Genomic DNA, 19343 nt, shown 5'->3' with positions numbered 1-19343 from the left:
TACTGTGGTTTTGAAAAATTATTGTATCTGATCATATGGCTCTGCAGACGTTGAGAACGCGAGAGGGGCGGAGTTGGTAGACCTGGAGAGTGAAAATTGAGTCAGCTGCTGTATTGTAATGAAATAGTAAACGAGCTGAGATTGCTAACTATAAGACCAGCAAATACAGATAGATATAGCTATTACACATGCAGGAAGCAGGTAAAATGGCAGTCTGCAGTTGCATTTTGAGTTTACCGTCATGTTGCTTTGCTATGCTGCTATTATAATGCTAACATGCATGCCGTCTACTGTTGCGGCATGTTCCGTCGTTCCTTTCTGCTAGCAGCTAGTAAGTCGGCTAGCTGTTGTAATTTGTCTTCGAAGTTACGTTCCTCGCCATCTTGAACGGGCGGGCAGAAATTTGCAAGGTCTGACAATTCATTACCAATTGTAGTGTAGTCCCAACGTTTCGACGGTTTGCTACTCCAACAAGAGGTAATTACTTCCTGCATCTTCTCCTCGAACTGGCTTTTCTGGTCACAGTCACAATTCTGCGCTGTTACAAATTTTAGGTCGGGTCTTGCTGGATTATCTTTGCGACAAAGTTTGTTCTCGTAGTCTGTTGGTTCTAGTGAATTCCAGCAGACCCCCTCTGTGAAGTAGTCTCTTGGGTCTTTACGAGCAATGATCTCCCAACACAAAATTCCAAGGCTATATGCACAAAATCGTTGAAACAGAAGTTGTACGTACCGTAGTATATATTGCTTTACTTACCTGTAGATATCCGATGAAGCAGTTATTTTGTTTTGAAAAAATTCTGGTGCTAAGTAACAGTTTTTGATTCTTTTTCTAAACAGTTCATTTGATTGTTGCCCAATAAATGGTTGTCTCTCTTCTTGATCACCATCGACCGCAGCATGGGCATCAATGATATCATATGATGCTGTGTTTTCAAAATCTTTTAGCCAGTCTCTCGTATCTCTTTCTGTACCCGACTCTTGCAGTCTCCGTAGAACTTCTTCATCTCTAGCCTTTTTTGAAACTCCAAAGTCGCCGAGCCTTATTTCTCCCTTGATAGCGACTAGAACGTTATGTGGAGTTAGGTCCCAGTGTAGATAGAGATTCTTATGCAAGTATCCCAACGCTGTGCAAATGCTACTGCAAAACTTTACCTTAACTCGATCCGTAAGAGGAACAAAAAGTTCTTCTCGTCCATGATTATTTTGAGTTATATGAAGAACACTATGCAAACTGCCTGGCTGAACAAGCTCTGTGACGAGAAATAAGCCACCAAGTGCTTGATCGTGTCCAGCACCATAAAATGTAAGAATATTGGGATGTTTAATGGTTCGAAAGCACTTTAGTTCTCTCAACAACGAATTGTTGAAGCTTGCAACATTTATATAATTATCTACGTCTTCTTCCTTTAACTTTTTTACAGCAACTTGAGCGTGGTGTCGATATTTACATCTCCATACGACTCCGTACCCTCCTTCACCAATTTCTTCTTCAAGTTCTAGTTCGTTAATGTCGATATGGACGGAAGCGTCTTTGAAACTTTGTATCACTTTTTGTAATTTGGAAATCTCCTTTTCGTTAGTTTTTTGTAATTGAGATATTTCCGTTTTGTTAGTTTCTTGTAATCTGGACACTTTCCTTTTGTTTAATATTAATTTTCTTGCGATCGCCCATAGAACAATGATAAGAATGAGCAGTACACCCGCTACCACACTAACAATGATGACGTCACGTACATTTTGGCAGTATCTTCCAGTGTATAAGGGAGAGCAATGACAATCAAACTCGCCCTTTTCATCAAATTTGCATTTGCCGCCGTGTTCACAAGCATTGTTATTACAAATATTGCAATCACTTTTCCACGCCTTAGCGGTACCATTCGTAGTGAAGCGTTTATCGCATTTCTGACAACTTTCGTCCCCACCGTTGCCATAGTACCCGGTAGGACAAGGAATACATGTACCATTTGGAAAGTCGCCTTCGTAACCTCTATTGCAACCTGGCCTAATGGCAAAGGTTCCGTCGTAAAGGGTGTCCTTACTACTCAAGCCTCCATAAATAATAAGGTAACTACTTTGAAACAGAGCGGAATGGAAATATCTAGGAATTCTGTTTCCAATAATCTCAACGATTGTCCACCTATTCGTTTGAGTGTCAAAAGATACGACAGTGTCTAAAACGTAGTTCTGCGGACAAGATGGTAAACTTTCACTTAAAGAAAGAAAGTTGTTTGTAGGTGGATGACTACACCCGCCGTAGACTACCATTTGGTGTCCAATCATTGCAGCAGAATGCCCAAAAGCTTTAGTAATTTGAGTGTTGTTTTTGGCATGTTTTACTACAGGATATGGTATCAGTTGTTTCCAAGTCAACGTAGACAGGGAAAGTTGCCAGATATCATCAAAGACCGTCATACCATCAGTTCCCCCAAACACTAACATGACAGACTCGTCCATACTTTCGTTATAGTACGTGACAGCAGAATGACCAAATCTTCCGCGAGGAGAAGATCCGTTTGCCACTATTTGCCTCCAATCGTGATCACTGCTTTGGCCTAGTTTCGCCGAGCTCTCTGACCAACGTAACGACCAAGTATCATTGAGAGCAGATGAATTCATAGAAGAAAGGTCACCGAGTCCACCAAACAAATACAAAGTTGAATTGTAAACAATCAAGGAGTGAAAAGCTCTGGGACATGGAGAAAGTTGGATCTTACTTGGAGACCAAACATGCCAGTAAAGAAGGTTTGGCGCTACAATAATAATGCTTCTTTGAAGACTCGCTGTATCTAAATAGAAACCACCAAATGTAAGAATGGTGTTGGCGCCAGTCACCGCAGTGTCGTTCGATCCACCAGATGACAACGAAACTCCTACTGAAGAGTGACCAACGATTCCTGCAAGCAATCGACTGGTTGGAATAGTCTTCTTCCAAGATAGTACATTTAGATTTTCTATAGACACCTGCCAAACACTACTGTCAGTAAAGGTGGTACCAGATGAGAATTTCTTTTCTACGCCTCCAAAAAGCGCAATAGAGCCACCGTTTAATACGGTGATGGTTTGCCCAGCCCTCGGTTCTGGATGCTCGCTGGTGGCACACACATAAATCCATTCGTATCCTGTTAAGCCAGCATGTTGCCTCAACAGCCATACGTCAGTGAGAGGATCATAGAGGTGATGATGTTGCGATTTCACGTTTCGTGCTCCACCTATCATGTAGGCAATTTGGTCTCCCGTACTTGTGGTAAATCTAATCAACGCCGTCATTATTCTGCCGTTGGGAAACTGAAGAAAATGCGACGTGTTCTTTACTTTCCATCCACTTTTGATAGAACCGTCTGACAGCTGAATTGTCAACTCCGCTAGCACCTTTTTATCAAGATCGTCTAGGCTACGTCCAACAATGCCATACACAACCCAATGACCATAGTTCGAGTATTGAAAGAAAGCAGATGCTGCATGAGTAAAGGTCAAGGCAGTAGTAGGCGGGGTTAATTCCAAGAGTTGCCACACCCTTGTTTGTATGTTAAAGACGTACGTGTCTCCGAAAACACTGTAGTTAGAATGGGATCCTGTCGCCATAATCATCTTCATTCCGCCATGAATGAACATTAGACTAGCCTGCTCTACAACAATGGCACTGTGGCCTCCTCGAGGTGAAGGGATTTTACCTGTTCCTTTTACCTCTAGCCACGTCTGTTGCGCTACGTTGTACAGTTGAACATCATTCGTGCACATAGTTTGATTACAACCTCCAAACACTAGCATGCTATGTCCCAGGCTTACAGACGAATGGCCACACTTTCTCCGTCCTTCTACAGTCCTGGTCCAACGTAGACCTTCGTTTTCCTTGTTACTTGCTTTCAGATGCCACACACCGCCGAGCACTTGTCCTTCTCTGTCTAGACCACCATAGAAAACAACAGGGCGTCCACTAGCAGAGAGTGTTGGAAAAGATACAGCCGTGTGCAGGTATCGCCCTCCTGGAGATCCATCATTGCTGCCCACGCTGATTGGCATTTCCACAACTGTGTTGAGGGTAAACGTGAGAAACTGTAGTCGATCAGATACTTCAGTCTTCAGGGGCGTACGCAGGATTTCTCTAGAGGGGGTTCGTAACTAAGTTGCCGAAAAGTTAAGTGCTGTACTACTTTATAGATTTATATTATTTTTTACAGATAATTTCAATGTATCCAAAATCGGGAGTCTCGTTGTGTCTTCTGCTGTCCCCATATGTAATGGTGCTGTGTAGTTGCGCTCATGCGGCATTGCCTAATTCGAATTCCGCCATTACCTACCGCCTAGAGGGGGTTCGTCCGAACCCCCTCGAACCCCCTCTGCGTACGCCCCTGGTCTTGATGTCGTTGTATATCTGATACGTGGCTCGACTCACTCGTCCACCGTGCACGACAAGTAGTTCAATAGGCTGGGATTCCTGAGTAGATGGATTCGGTATGTACACAAGACGGGCGGCTGCATAGCCGAATCTGGCGTTGACGACTGGCAAAGAAGGTACGTCGTAGTTGTGAAACCACTGGTTGTACGAAACGTTTCCTGATCGAGTAGTCTGATAGAGCACCAATGGGTTGCTCTGCCATGTTGAAGTCGAATCTTTCTTGCTCGAGAGTTCTTCAATCGTCTCGCCAATAGCACTACGTCTTGGACGAACAGCGCTACGGCTGCATTCCGCGCTGTTTGAAACCGTGAACGTCACGACAAACAGGAAAGCGACAAATTCCATCTACTGGGCGTATACTGGACTCTACTCGTGACACGCGTTTTGCTACTAATTAGATTAAACGCCGACTAGAGCAGTGGTTGTTGCGAAATATCACTTTCTGGTTGAAATACTGTACTATCTACTGTAGCTTTCTTCGCTTTCGGTGGTACTTCCACGCGAGGATAGCATGTTGCCCTCGTTGGCATGGGTGTTTTTATTGCAATACTAATAGCAACATATTTTTAACTCAAACATAGACTAGGCTCCAAAATTTCCGCCGCGGGACTCTCGAGCCTACTAGGCAAAGACTGGACTACGGCGACATAATCGTAGTCGTCTGACTCGTCTTCCATCAAATCATGTTTGTCGTTGTTATCGCTGTCTTCTAGATCGCTCCAGTCCACGAATTCCCGAAACCGCATGCCGCTCTAGTCTCGCGTAGCCAGACCCTTCTCGCTTACATCTTTCTCGCCGGAAAGATGTAGGCGGGAAGGGTCTGGCTACGCGAGACTAAACCTCCTCAATTTAGCAAAAATTTCTGGCACACGTGAGCAATGTTTGACAGTGACAGTATAGCTAGTAAGCAGTACAATGTACTAAAATTGTTTTATCTGAACGTACAAAGTATTATTGGTGTAAAACAGTAAAATTCGATGTATGAAATGTGCTGTGACGTCATAGCCACGACGACTCATATCTCAAAAACGACTAAACCTATCATGAGGGACTCTCGCCCAAGTTCTGGTGACAGAATAATCCGGGCTTTGTTGAGGTCACGTAATCAGTGCAACGCATTCACTTTAATTTAATTAATCTTGGAGACGAAGTTCACAAAAGTAAACTTCTAGATAGATCTCTCTTCAAGACCAACGGCCATGCATGCAGTTTCATCTACTACGAAGTTCAATGGTAGCCTAGCCTCGCCCCAGACTCAGTGTGGAACCTTATCCGGGGGCTAGAGATAGCTATAACTAAACGACAGTGCTGAAACCTCTCTCAAATTCACTAATTTAGCTCGGCTCAGCTACTGTGTCGCATGCACGTGCCCTTTAGCACAGAACACTTGCAGGAAACTGCTGGACTGATAAAATAGTTGCGTGTGAAACAAGTCCGTTAATTAATTAATGGAGTCTTCCGACGACAGGTGCCTGCCGCCCAAAGGTGAGCTAGTCTGAGTCAGATCGACTCACTTCAAAGTTCTATACGTCTATCGCCTAAAATTCACGTCTTTGTCCCCAAAATGAAAAGTCTGGCAACTTACAAGTCATGTCCAGACCGCCGGAAGGTCGGGCGCTCAAGCGGTTAACGCAAGTTAGATTTCCACCTACTTGTTGCTGCGACGACCGCTTGAGCTACAGAATGGTGAGCTACCGTACAGAGATACGCGTGCATGTGACAACTATGGTACTTTTTGTACTTTAGGCTTCAAAGAAGTCCGAATCTGTGAAGGTGGTCGTACGGTGTCGACCGTTGAGTGAGAAGGAAATTCATGAAGGAAACGAACGGTGCGCACACAGTCGGACTTACACGATAATAAAAACAATTGACTGTAAACTGTCTTGCTATGCATTAATTTAAAAATAGGAATACATAATTGATTAATACATAATTAATTAATTAATAAATAAGGTGTAAAGCCTCAAACATCATGGGCAGGCGTTTACCAAAGGGAGAGATGATTCTGCATGCATGAGTTGTCAGTTTTCTTGAAACCACGGATGCTAGTTGGGTTGATAGTGTATAAACAAACTGTTTTTCAGGTCTCCTAATTGGTTGTTCAATAGCTTGGTATTCAATTATCTGCTTGCAAACTGCCTGCCTTGCAACTTTAGCTTCTGAATCCAGTTGCCAATCAGTCTGATTATCTGATTATATCATATATTGATTTGTCTCTACGTGTGATAATGTGGCTAAGTAGTTACTGATCATCATCGAATTATAAAATATTTTAGTGTAGGCTTATTTTGTATTATATTTTGCAAATATCTAAATCTAATTTTTAATGTAATAGAATTGGTGACGTGTATGTGCCTTGAGGATGCATCAAGATAACAATGTGAACAGGCTATTAAGCTTGCTGTGCCTTGATGCTAACACATCATCATTGTATGTAGTTTGTTACGTGACTATAGGACAGTTTTCACAGACATTTGTACACGAGGGGAAGAAATGAATTTATTTGGTTTATGTTGAGTAGTTTTAGTACGAACGTGTAGAATGTTATACCACGTGTGTTTCATCTGTATAGGCTGGTGAGATGTTTGAGAAGTTACGGATGCATCAGAAAGCTCTCAAGGCTTACAGGAAAGGAAGGATCTTTCGACGTGGTAAAAATGCATTTGGCTAATGTATTGTCTTAAACATCAATTAAATTTTAATTTTGTTGATTTTTAGCTAGAGATCTGTCTCGAACAAATTTTCCTAATGAGGTAGTTGGTTTCGAAGAAGAATGGGGAGACCATTTGGTGTCTCAGAAGCAGTGGGACAAGGCTATAGAGCATTTCATAGAAGCAGGGTAGTTCCATTTTAAGTCAATTTCTTAATGGTATTTAGTGACTGTTTGCTTTGGCAGTTGATCTGTGAAGGCTATAGATGCAGCTATTCAGTCTAAACAGTGGAAGAAGGCTGTACAGATTGTTGAGACGCAGGAAGATTCAGTTGCAGTTAGGTGAGTTCATTTGCCCATATGCAGCTAGCATACATATAGTTACAGTGTTTTAGATTTGTCGATTTATATGATATTTTTGTAGATATTTTCGGCAAATTGGACAACATTTTGCATTAAACAAGAAGTACCAGATGTGGGATAAGTTTGTGTGTGTGTGTGTGTATGTGTGTGTCTCTGTGTGTGTGTGTGTGTGTGTGTGTGTGTGTGTGTGTGTGTGTGTGTGTGCATGCATGCATGCGTGCGTGCTTGCACGCGTGTGCGTGTGTGTGTGTGTGTGTTTGCATGTGCACATCACATTCTCATTTGTGTAATTTCTTGGTAGCAACTTGAAACAATGTCATTTGTCGTTTCCTGTCATTTAGGATGCAGAAAAATATTTTGTGAAAGCAGGCACACCGAAAGATGCAGTGGACATGTACATTGCAATTAATATGTGGGAACAAGCACACAAGGTATGTGTATAGCTGGAACTAATAGCAGTGAAGGTGTACTACACAACACACCAGTAGACATTAGGTTTATTCATGTTTCTGATTACTTTGTAGCTTGCTGTTACTTGCATGAAAGCAGAAGATGTTGCCACATTGTACATCTCACAAGCACAACACATGGAATCAGAAGGCAAATACAGAGAGGCTGAAAGGTGTGTCGTGAATTTTGATCGTGTGTGTAAGCATTATGCATAAGTTAGTCTTTCAATTCAATACAAGTTGTAGTGAAATGTTCTTGTTTTGTTTGTACGTACATGTATACAGTGTATGTTATAGAATGTTTATAATCATCATTTGTGTTGGAGTTGCATATAGACATCTCTTATGTTGCAGGCTTTATGTCATTGTCAATGAGCCTGATTTGGCAATAACTATGTACAAGAAAATTAAGCAGGTATAGTAGCGATTACTGCTGTTGCTATTTTTGTAAAGTTTGATGTAACTTCATCATTTCTGTTCTCTTGTTTATGTCAGCATGACAATATGATCAGACTCGTAGGCATACATCACAACGAACTTCTGGCAGACACACATCTTCACCTGGCAAAGGTAAATTATACGTTGATTTAGCATGAAAATTTTGGAAGCTGTTGTTTACAGGAAACAAGAAACTTATGTTTATTTAAGTATGTTGCTTCAATTTAGTTCAATACTCCAGTCGATGATGTTTGTTCAACTTTGTACTGGTGTTACATGACATTGGAGTTTAGACTACGGACATGCATGTTAGATTACATACTCATGCATTATACTGGTACATATACCGTACTCACTGGATTATTACCCAACCCCAACAGTTGGCGAAAGTTAAAGGTCAAGTATGGAATGGATTGATTCTCAAAAATTGACACCTAAATTTGTTAAGCGGTGTAAGTGATTGATTTATGTAACTTGAACAGCATGCTACTACGTTGTAGGACAGCTTTAAACCATCGCCACTACCTAGAATGTACAAACCTAATCTTCTATACCGTATCTGAGTCATCAACACATGTTCAACAAACATGCACAAGTTGAAGAATGTCAGCATTTCTACAGACGAAAATCTAGCAAACAGTCACTATGAAAAGTGCCATTTGCACTAATTAATTAAAAGACTAAGAAGTGTGAAATTCTTAGAGCCTCGACAAACTTGAGGCTTGGGGCTTACTTGAGTGCGTGGGTAATAATCAAGCGAGTACAGTGGATTATTTAGGTTTAGACTTTTGTATTGTGTCATGGCATTGCATATTAATTAGTTATGGTCAAGTTTGAATTTACAATTAATATGGGTAATATGGGTCTTAACTATAGGCAACTAAAGAAGGAAGTGCAAAGTCGTGCTCTCAATCTTATGAATTTAGCCTTGCTGAATGCCCACTTTGTAGGAAATGTTTTTTGCAATAGCACTTTTGACATGGCCATAGAAATTGGTGAGCACTCAGCAGAAGTCTAAGCATTTTATGTTGGTTTATGGCATTAACTCATTGGAATGAAGGCAAGTGAAGAGGAATTTGAAACGCACAGGCTAAAGACTGTGCTAGTGTGTGAGATCTGGCAATCTACTCTTGTTGCTGTTCTTCCTGCTGTATACCAATTAGCATAATTTGCTGAAATTGCCCAGATGCGTTCAATTTTACACCTACTCTTAGTGCATGTACAAGAGTTTAGTTTTGTAATACCAACTAATATTTACTCGTTCACAAGCCAGGTTGTTGATAATATTTTTATTGTACATTGAATTTGTGAATGTTGGTCTTGGCAATGTACACATGTTCTCATCTACTCATGTCTTTATCTCTTTTGGGGCAAATTTACTGAGGCTGAGTCTGAGTTTATTAAAGCAAACAAACCTAAAGAAGCTGTTTTGATGTATTTTTTATTTCTTTTTCTATACTTGTATTTTGCCACGAACGATGTTGGATAGGTATGTTCATAGTCAAGACTGGAGCAGTGCACAAAGAGTGGCTGAAGAGTACGATCCTTCCAGTGTGGCAGATGTGCTTGTTGGACAGGTGGGTGGAGTAAAAGCAGTACTGTGAGCTCATGCACATGAGTTACATGCTTGCACGTACAAATATACACGTGAGGGTGCACACACACACACACACACACACACACACACACACACACACACACACACACACACACACACACGTGCGCGCGCACACACACACACACACACACACACACATGCACACACACACACACATTCACACACACATGCACACACACACACACGTGCACACACACACACACACACACACACACACACACACGCGCGCGCGCGCGCACACACACACACGTCCGCACACATGCACATATACACAAATTGTTTGTTTGCACTACTCATTTAGAATGTGAAATACATTGTTTTATGACTCTTTGTATTAGGCTAGAGTGGCATTTGAACAAAAGGATTACCAAGCAGCCGAGTCTTTTCTACTACGAGCTCACAGACCAGAACTAGCAGTGAAATTTTATAAGGTAAGATTATCCATCTGACTTTGCAATTGATTACTGTAACATGCTGAAAACTGGCACATCAATTCATGAGGAAATCCAGGACATTTGTCTTGTTTAATTTCTATGTTGTGAGTTTGTTTTCTCACTGCTTCTGCAAATTTGTAGCCAGACTGGCTGCACTGACTGCAGTATTTGTACCATCTTTAAGTGAGCAGGTTTGATGTATTTAATGTTTTCATCACAGGAAGCTACTATGTGGACGGATGCTATTAGAGTAGCAAGAGAATACGTTCCAAACAAGTTGCTATTTGTGTTAACAACTAATCAATTAATGTTTCTCTTGCTACGTGAAGGCTTTGTGTAGCTCCCACAATTGCAGAAAGAAACGAGATTTACATGAACAGCTCGAAGGGAATCAAGTATGAACATTTTGGTTTTTAACGAAATATCTTATTGTTAAGTTTGTGGCATGTAGAAGCAAGGATGACTTACTATCACCAGCCAAGACATGGGAACAGAGTGGTGATTATCATCAAGCAATTGATGCCTATCTGAAGATTACCGTACAGCAAGATTCAGACTATGACTTTTTAGTCAACTGCTGGGAAAAGGTAACATATGTGGGAAACACATTGTCATTAAGTGGCATGTTTTGTCTTGATGTTTACATATGTTGATATTGATACATTTAGTCTGCTTTAATTAACATGTGCCATTCTTTCTACACTAAGACTTGTTATAAAGCCTGTGCAGACAGATTAGCAGGTGCTTAGCTCAAATGTACCTATGCAACCACTAGAATAAGCGGCCAACACACTCTAATATGAAGTTGGTAGATCCAATCTGCAAGTGTTTAGTAGTGATACACGTCCTCGGCTGTAAATAGTTCCAGCAAGTGGTCACTGAAGCAGTGATCAGTTAACTATAGGTATGGTGTTGCTTGTTAATTAAATGCAGTCTCTACTATACTTATACTGTATATAGTTTGTAAAAGGCATTACCCCACTTGCCATTTATTACCATGTGAACATGTCTTCTTATAGTGTGTCATCTATACCGACTGTTCAGATAGTTTTTCTAGATTGACTCGGTGGCTCCAGCGAAGAGGTCTGGCTCTGTCAGCATGTATGCATGTGTACCAAATGGCAGGCAGAGAGGCAGTCGAACGGATGAAATACATACTGTAGGTGGCTGCTTATCATATGCATCCGGATTTGCTATAGAATTGCATGACGTAGCCTCATCAGACAAGCAGTCTATCATTCAGTAGTGTACTACAGTTGACTGCATAGTTGCAAACTTTCTGCTGAGAGTATGTCATAGGAAGGTGTCGACGTGGGTGCAGATCTAACATACATTCAGGGCATTCAGAATTTGTACTAATAAAAGTTGCATTTGGTGTTGGCGTTAATTAATGATTCTATATACATGGTTACAGTTGTGGTTGGTGATTGCGTGGCAGTAATGTGATATTGCAAAGTAAACCAGTCGATTGCTTACAGTTTTAATAGCATGGTCAGGAATGTTTAGCCCACCAGAGTTGTTGTATTCAGTGCCACCTAGCTCTATTCTGTGGTTTAGGCTGTGGAACTTGCTATGAAATTTGTTCCTGAGCGCACAAATGTTGTGGTTGGGACAGTTTGTGAGAGGCTGGTGGCTATAGAACATTTTGAACAGGTGAATAAAAGTAAGTCCACATGTTGATGCAAACTCACTTGTCTCCATTGAATAGGCTGCTGACTTGTACCTTGGAGTGGAAATGGTGAAAGAAGCATTGGATTTTCTTATACAAGGTGGTCTGTGGGATCAAGCAAAGCGTACTGCTGCTCAGATGGCACCACAGTGAGATCGGGAGATAAATTGTTATTGTTGGCTTTGAGCAATAGGTGTCTTTTGTGGCAGATATGCAGAGTATGTGTCAAAGAAGTACAAGGAATATCTCTCTAACAAAGGAGGAGTTGATGCTGCAGCAACGGTACTGCACAGAGATTCTATGTTGCATTGTGATATGATCTGAGTTGGTGGTGGTGTGGTTGAGTGCCTCCAAGTGTGTGTGTGTGTGTGTGTGTGTGTGTGTGTGTGTGTGTGTGTGTGTGTGTGTGTGTGTGTGTGTGTGTGTGTGTGTGTGTCTGTCTGTCTGTCTGTCTGTCTGTCTGTCTGTCTGTCTGTCTGTGTCTGTCTGTGTCTGTGTTTGTGTGTCTCTGTTTGTGTGTACAGCTCATCTAAATGCTTACTGATACACACTTGCATGAATTGTTTGGTGTTTCCTTGTTTGGTGTTCTCTTTGTATAACTGGCTCTCTGTTGTTATTTTGTTTACTTATTTATCTGTCGGTTTTCTATGCAGTACTCACGTGTGTTGCATGTGTGATCATTTACTTTCTCTTTGTGTCTATATTTATTTTTCTGTTTGTGTATGTGTTATATATTGGATTTTCCTTATTTTGAGGTTTTCTCTTTCAGTATTAGTTTTAGCATGTGATTTTTACACTTATTGCTTTGCTGTTGGTTGGTGAGGATGCTATTGCAGGTCTGGACATCCTGGCTCATCAAGGTCAGTGGGATCAGTGCATCGCAATGGCTCAAAAGCAGGTAAGTTACAGGCCACTATAATTACGTGCCACCATATATGTTTATTAATTAATTAATTTACACATTATATCAGGGCTCTAGTGTACTGAACAAGTATGTGGCTATGTATGCCACCCATTGCATCAAGTCCGAAAAACCAATTGAAGCTCTTCAGTTGTTTTCAAAGTACGGTGCTCCTCCATCTCCACAGGTAGAAATTGGAGCTAATTTTTCTTCTTCACACAAACGTTTGCTGTCTAAGAGTCTGTCGATTTTTTGCATAGAATTTCAATATATACAAGCGACTAGCTCTTGATCTCTTTTGTCTGACATCTGCACCTTACAAAGTGTGGGCTGATTTCAGGGATATGCTGTTGACTCTGGTATGTAGCTATAATGTCTGATCTGTTTGCCGTCATAGTGGTTGAGTGACATTGATATCTCATTTGTCTAGACCGAGTCTGTTGCTGAAACACCTTCTGCCGACACGGCTGTTGCTCAAGAACTTGAAGAGTATCTTTTGATTGCACATTATTATGCTGTTCGGTCAGCATGCCATGGGAAAAAGTCATTGGCCAGTGAGCCACTTGTGATTTGTGTAATTGCTGGATTCGCAAATGTTGTGGTTGTAGGAGCAGATTTCTGTGAAGCTGACTATCTCTCTTCTTCGTCATTCAGACGTTGTTCCTGTGGATAAGGCATTTTATGAAGCAGGGATAGCAGCAAAGGTGGGATGGCATTGTGGTCGAAATCTAGATTTGGTATTTGGGTTGACTTGGATTTCTGCTTTAGACTGGCGGTCAAGATAATATGGCATTTGTATTTCTCAATCGTTTTCTTGATCTGTGTGATGTAAGATATGGTTGTATAGATGTATGTACATTCATATTTGTATTTGGTGGTATTCAGTTATGTTGTTGTTGTTGTTGTTATTATTGTTGTTGTCATTGTTACGTTTCATCATTTGTGTGTGCGTGCTCACGTGTGTGTGTGTGTGTGTGTGTGTGTGTGTGTGTGTGTGTGTGTATGTGCGTGCGTGTGTGTGTGTGTGTGTGTGTGTGTGTGTGTGTGTGTGTGTGTGTATGTGCGTGTGTGTGTGTGTGTGTGTGTGTGTGTGTGTGTGTGTTTGTGTGTGTGTGTGTGTGTGTGTGTGTGTGTGTGTGTGTGTGTGTGTGTGTGTGTGTGTGTGTGTGTGTGTGTGTGTGTGTGTGTGTGTGTGTTTCAATCACACCTATGGTGTCAGTCTCATTTTGTTGATATTTTGAATGCAGGCGATTGAAGAGGGGAGCTTGGATTCTATGGATAACAGTGATCTTATGGACACAGACATACCATTTGAAGTTCCTCTTCCTGAGAAACATTTCATATCAGTAAGCATGATATTGCAGTAATGCTATGTAGCTGCATCGTTATTATACATACTTGCAGGAGGACAAACGAGAAGAAATTAAGGAATGGGTGTTAGCAGTATCCGTTGATCAGCAGGTTTGCACACATCTAGTTGTATCTGGGGTGTAGTGTTGATGTTACTGGACGGTGACGTAGATCGAACAGTCTCTGACAGTGGATGAGAGGGACACGTATGAGGCAGCACTTGTTGATTCTCACACTAAAGTTCGATCTCTTTCTTGCGTTATATCTGGTATGTCAAATATCAACATCTGAAGTTTGAAGACTGTGTTGTGAGCTACCGAGCTGTTGCTTGTCTTTGTCAGGCTATCCTGTACTTCGTAGCAAGATTGAGTTTAGAAGACGTGAACGAGCTGCTTCAAAAGAGGATTGGAATAAGTTTGTCATGTCTTCCAAGGTAGGCTTGTTCCGTTTTCCCTTACTGTGTTGTTATCTGATGTGACCATGTGTTTAGGCACCGAATAGCAGTGAATGCCAAGATGTGCTCAGATTCTTAGGACGTTGGTGTGGAGCACCACAAAACCCATCTTATTCGTTTCAGTAAAATAACTATATTTGTCTAATTAATGATGTCATTGTAATCTACATTTGCTGTAAGCACATGCATAGGACTTGCATTAGGCTTGCATGCGTGGTGTCAATAATTGAAGCTTTCGTTGGTCTGTGATGTGCATCTACAAACACACGCGCGCGCGGGTGACACACACACACACACACACACACACACACACACACACACACACACACACACACACACACACACACACACACACACAGACACACACACACACACACACACACACACACACACAGACACACACACACACACACACACACACACACACAGACACACACACACACACACACACACACACACACACACACACAGACACACACACACACACACACACACACACACACACACACACACACACACACACATCACAGTAAGGACTCATACAGCAATAATAGTTCCTGTACAGTATTTTGCTGCAGCCACAGCCTGAACGTGGTTTGGCACACCTTCTCTGATGTTTGTGACGTTATTTCTAACGTTGTATATATGATTAATTTATTTATATTTATAAAATGAAATTGGAATACGTATTGCGTACAGCAAGGTACTTTCCAACATGTCTGCACCTTTAGACGTTTATTTAAAGATTGAGCTTATATATATATATATATATATGTATGTATCTATATGTATACCTGGACGTTGCGATTGCTATGCTGCTATATGATTTCTGTCTGCTAGCATGTTGTAGTGGCTTCGGGAATTTTCTTTTCAGTCTTCAGTTGCAGGATTTCACTTAGCCGTTGTAATTGGCTTTCGAAGTTACGTTTCTCGTCATCTTGAGTGTCTGGACAGAATTGTTCAAGGTCTACCAGTCTTTCACTAATTGTAATGTAACTCCAACGACTCGACGGTTTGCTTCTCCAACAAGCCGTTATTATTTCCCGCATCTTCTCCTCGAACTGGCTGTTTTGGTTGGAGTCGTAATTCTGTCCTCTGATAAGGTCCAGGTTGGGTCTTGATGGATTATCTTCGCGACAGAGTTTGGCCACGTTGTTTGCTTTTCCAGAATTCCATTCGTTTGTAGAATACCAGTCGACTTCTTCTGTAAAGTGCTGACTTGGGTGCCTACGAGTTATAATCTCCCAACACAGAATTGCAAAGCTGCATGTGTAAACATGTGTAAACAAAACATTATTAAGGCAGAAGCTTTACATGCATGCAGCACTATAGCATTCTTACCTGTAGATATCTGATTGAATAGTAAAATTTTTTCGAAAAAATTCTGGTGCTAAGTAGCAGTTTTTCGTTCGTTTTCTAAACGATGTACTTGACACTAATGGTGTTGCCTCGTCTTGTGTAATATGCGCCGTCCTTCTTTCCTTATATATAGCTTCGTTTCTGTGTGCCTTTGTCAGTTGCGAAATGATAGGTTTTTCTCCGATGTTTTTGGAAACCCCAAAGTCGATGAGCTTTATTTCTCCGTCGATGGAGACTAAAACGTTATTTGGATTTAGGTCCCAATGTATGTAGAGTTTCTCATCACGTAAGTATTTCAACGCTGAACAAATGCCCATACAAAAGTTTACCTTAACTCGATCTGTAAGAGGAACAAAAAATTCTCGTTGTACATGTCCATCATTTCCAAGTTCATGAAGAACGTCGTGCAAGCTGCCTGGCTGAACAAGTTCTGTGACAAGAAAAATACTTTCAGTCCTTTCATCGTGTCCGGCACCATAGAATTTAGCGATATTGAGATGGTGAAGGTTTCGTAGGCACTCCAGTTCTTTCTTCAACGAATTTTTGAAACTTAAAACAACTTCTTTCATATCTTCATCTTCAGGTTTCAACATTTTCACAGCAACGTCAGCATGGTGTCGATACTTACCTCTCTTTACGATTCCGTATCCTCCCTTACCAATTGTGCCTTCGAGTTTTATTTCTTTATCAAGATTGATACTACAGGAAGCTTTTTCGAAACTATCTGTTATCCTTTGATATTTAATCGCCTTTGACTGTTGTAATTTATAAAGACGTTTGACATGATGTAACCCTATATAAATTGCAGCTAATGATGCAGGTACTCCCACCGTGACAACGATATACCATGTATATGTTTGGCAGTATGTTCCACCATATAGTGCGTCACAATCGCAAGAAATCTTATCATTTTCATCGAATTTACATTTGCCGTGGCCTCCACAAGCATCGTTACTGCAAATAGTGCAATCAGTTTTCGACGCCTTTGCGGTACCATTCGTCGCCCTGTGGATATCACATTTCTGGCAAGGTTTTCCTCCACCGCTGCCATAGTATCCTTTAGGACAAGGAACACATGTACCATTTGGAAAGTTGCCTTCGTAGCCTTTGTTGCAACCAAGCCTAATGGCAAAAGTTCCGTCGTAAAGATCGCCAGTGCCACTTAAGCCTCCAAAAATGAAAAGGTGACTACTTTGAAACAGGGCGGAATGAAAATATCTAGGAATTGTTTTTCCAATAATATCAACAATTGTCCATCTATTCGACTGAGTGTCAAATGATGCGACAATGCCTAAAACGTAACTTTGTGGACAAGATGGTAAGCTTTCAGTAAGAGAAAGAAAGTTGTTTGTATGTGGATGGTTACACCCACCGTAGACTACCATTTTGTGTCCAATCATTGAAGCAGAATGGCCAAAAACTCTAATAATTCGACTGTTGGTTTTTGCGTGTTGGTCTACACGAGATGGCACCAACTGTTTCCAAGTCAACGTAGACAGTGAAAGTTGCCAGACATCATTAAAGACCGTCATGCCATCAGTTCCCCCAAACATTAACATAACAAACTCGCCCATACCTTCGTTGTAGTGCGTGACAGCAGAATGACCAAATCTTCCAGGGGGAGATGATACGTTTGTTACTATTTGCGTCCAATATTGATCGATGCTTTTGCTCTCCTTCCAGCTTTCCGACCAACGTAACGACCAAGTATCATTGAGCGCAGATGAATTCATCGAAGAGAGGTCGCTGAGTCCACCAAACAGATACAAAGTTAAATTGTGAATAACCAAGGAGTGAAAAGCTCTCGGACATGGAGAAGGTTGACTTTTACTTGGAGACCAAACATGCCAGTAAAGAAGGTTTGGCGCTACAACAGTAATGCGGTTTTCCAGACTTACTGTGTCTCTAGAGAAACCACCAAATGTAAGAATTGTGTTGGCACCAGAAGCCGCCGTGTCGTTTGATTCACCGGTTGACAAGAAAACTCCCACGGACGAGTGACCAACCACTCCTGCTAGCAATCGGCTTGTTGGGATCGTCTTTTTCCAAGAGTTTACATTTCTGTTTTTTATAGTTACTTGCCACACACTACTGGCAAACGTGGTACCAAATGAGAATTTCTTTTCTACTCCTCCAAAGAGCGCAATAGGCCCATCGTCTAGTACAGTGACGGTTTGTCCGGCTCTCGGTTCTGGATGCTCGCTGGTGGCGCACACGTAAATCCATTCGGATTTTGCCGATCCGTCACGTTGCCGTAACAGCCACACGTCAGGAAGAGGATCATAGAATTGATGGTGTGACGATTTGACACTTTCTGCTCCACCTATCATGTAGGCAATTTGGTCTCCAGTACTTGTACTAAAACTAATCAAAGTAGTCATCATCCTACCGTTGGGGAACTGTAGAAATTGCGACTCATTTTTTATTTCCCATCCACTTGTGATAGAACCATCTGACAGCTGAATTGTCAACTCTGCCAGCACTGCTTTATCGAGATCATCTAAGTTACGCCCAACAATGCCATACACAACCCAGCGACCGTAATTTGAGTATTGGAAGAAGACAGACGCTGCGTGGGTGATGGTCAAACTAGTAGGCGGAGTTAATTCGAGATGTTGCCACATCTTTGTTTTTATGTCAAAAACATAGGTGTCTCCGAACACACTATAGTTACTATGGGATCCTCTCGCCATGGGCATTTCCATTCCGCCATGAATGAACATTAGATTTGCTTGTTCTACAGCAATAGCGATGTGACCTCCACGGGGAGAGGGAATCTTACCCGTTCCCTTTACCTCCACCCACGTACGCTGCACTACGTTGTAGCTATAAACATCATTCATGCACATAGTTTGATTACAACCTCCAAACACTAGCATGTTATTTCCGAGACTCACTGACGAGTGGCCACACCTTCTCGGTCCTTCTCCAGTGCTGCTCCAGTGTAACCCTTCGTTTTGAACTCTGCTCGCTTCCAGATGCCACACACTTCCGAGCGCATGTCTGTGTTTGTCTAGACCACCGTAGAAAACAACAGGACGACCACTAGCAGATAGAGCTGGAAAAGATACAGCCGTGTGTAGATACCGTCCTCCTGGAGATCCGTCACTGTTGCCCACACTTATTGGAACTTCTACACCAGTGTTGAGAGTAAACGTCAAGAACTGCATTTGATCAGAAACTTCTGTCGTAGTGTCGATGTAAATTTGACGGGTGGCACGACTTACTCGTCCACCATGCACGACAAGCAGTTCAGTAGA

At 41.6% G+C, this 19343-nt stretch overlaps 3 protein-coding genes across 3 annotated transcripts; 1 reads left to right on the top strand and 2 right to left on the bottom strand.

Annotated features, from left to right (window-relative positions):
• Positions 1-106: 106 nt before the first annotated feature.
• Positions 107-4743, bottom strand: LOC134184674 (uncharacterized). The gene is made up of 3 exons (XM_062652421.1): positions 4396-4743; positions 757-4121; positions 107-693 (listed from the first exon to the last, which is right to left on the bottom strand). Exons 1-3 carry the CDS (start codon positions 4741-4743, stop codon positions 288-290), a joined length of 4119 nt encoding a protein of 1372 aa, XP_062508405.1. The 3' UTR covers positions 107-287.
• Positions 4744-7171: 2428 nt separating this feature from the next.
• On the top strand, positions 7172-14967 carry LOC134184673 (intraflagellar transport protein 172 homolog). The gene is made up of 27 exons (XM_062652420.1): positions 7172-7237; positions 7308-7390; positions 7473-7536; positions 7753-7842; positions 7936-8033; positions 8215-8275; positions 8356-8430; positions 9683-9732; positions 9788-9875; positions 10255-10347; positions 10571-10689; positions 10731-10745; positions 10802-10937; positions 11908-12003; positions 12059-12168; positions 12229-12301; positions 12801-12917; positions 12991-13107; positions 13181-13279; positions 13351-13470; positions 13529-13624; positions 13689-13748; positions 14168-14266; positions 14325-14381; positions 14442-14538; positions 14612-14703; positions 14761-14967. Exons 1-27 carry the CDS (start codon positions 7172-7174, stop codon positions 14848-14850), a joined length of 2361 nt encoding a protein of 786 aa, XP_062508404.1. The 3' UTR covers positions 14851-14967.
• A 450-nt stretch (positions 14968-15417) lies between these two features.
• LOC134184330 (uncharacterized) lies at positions 15418-19343 on the bottom strand. The gene is made up of 2 exons (XM_062651996.1): positions 16066-19343; positions 15418-15987 (listed from the first exon to the last, which is right to left on the bottom strand). Exons 1-2 carry the CDS (start codon positions 19251-19253, stop codon positions 15561-15563), a joined length of 3615 nt encoding a protein of 1204 aa, XP_062507980.1. The 5' UTR covers positions 19254-19343; the 3' UTR covers positions 15418-15560.

This window comes from Corticium candelabrum, chromosome 9, assembly GCF_963422355.1.
Source record: "Corticium candelabrum chromosome 9, ooCorCand1.1, whole genome shotgun sequence".
NCBI lineage: Eukaryota > Metazoa > Porifera > Homoscleromorpha > Homosclerophorida > Plakinidae > Corticium > Corticium candelabrum.
Note: the sequence above shows the minus strand (reverse complement) of the source record. Positions and strands in the feature narration are given on the sequence as shown.

Excerpts from the sequence above, each read along its gene's own strand:
- LOC134184674 (XM_062652421.1), bottom strand. The coding sequence starts at position 4,743 with ATGGAATTTGTCGCTTTCCTGTTTGTCGTGACGTTCACGGTTTCAAAC. Across the intron at positions 4,122-4,395 it reads TTGTCGTGCACGGTGGACGA|TTACGAACCCCCTCTAGAGA; the intron begins GTGAGTCGAGCC and ends TCGGCAACTTAG. Across the intron at positions 694-756 it reads GCTTCATCGGATATCTACAG|CCTTGGAATTTTGTGTTGGG; the intron begins GTAAGTAAAGCA and ends TTGTGCATATAG.
- LOC134184673 (XM_062652420.1), top strand. The coding sequence starts at position 7,172 with ATGGGGAGACCATTTGGTGTCTCAGAAGCAGTGGGACAAGGCTATAGA. Across the intron at positions 9,733-9,787 it reads CCTAAAGAAGCTGTTTTGAT|GTATGTTCATAGTCAAGACT; the intron begins GTATTTTTTATT and ends GATGTTGGATAG. Across the intron at positions 14,704-14,760 it reads AGTTTGTCATGTCTTCCAAG|GCACCGAATAGCAGTGAATG; the intron begins GTAGGCTTGTTC and ends CCATGTGTTTAG.
- LOC134184330 (XM_062651996.1), bottom strand. The coding sequence starts at position 19,253 with ATGCAGTTCTTGACGTTTACTCTCAACACTGGTGTAGAAGTTCCAATA. Across the intron at positions 15,988-16,065 it reads ATTCAATCAGATATCTACAG|CTTTGCAATTCTGTGTTGGG; the intron begins GTAAGAATGCTA and ends TTACACATGCAG.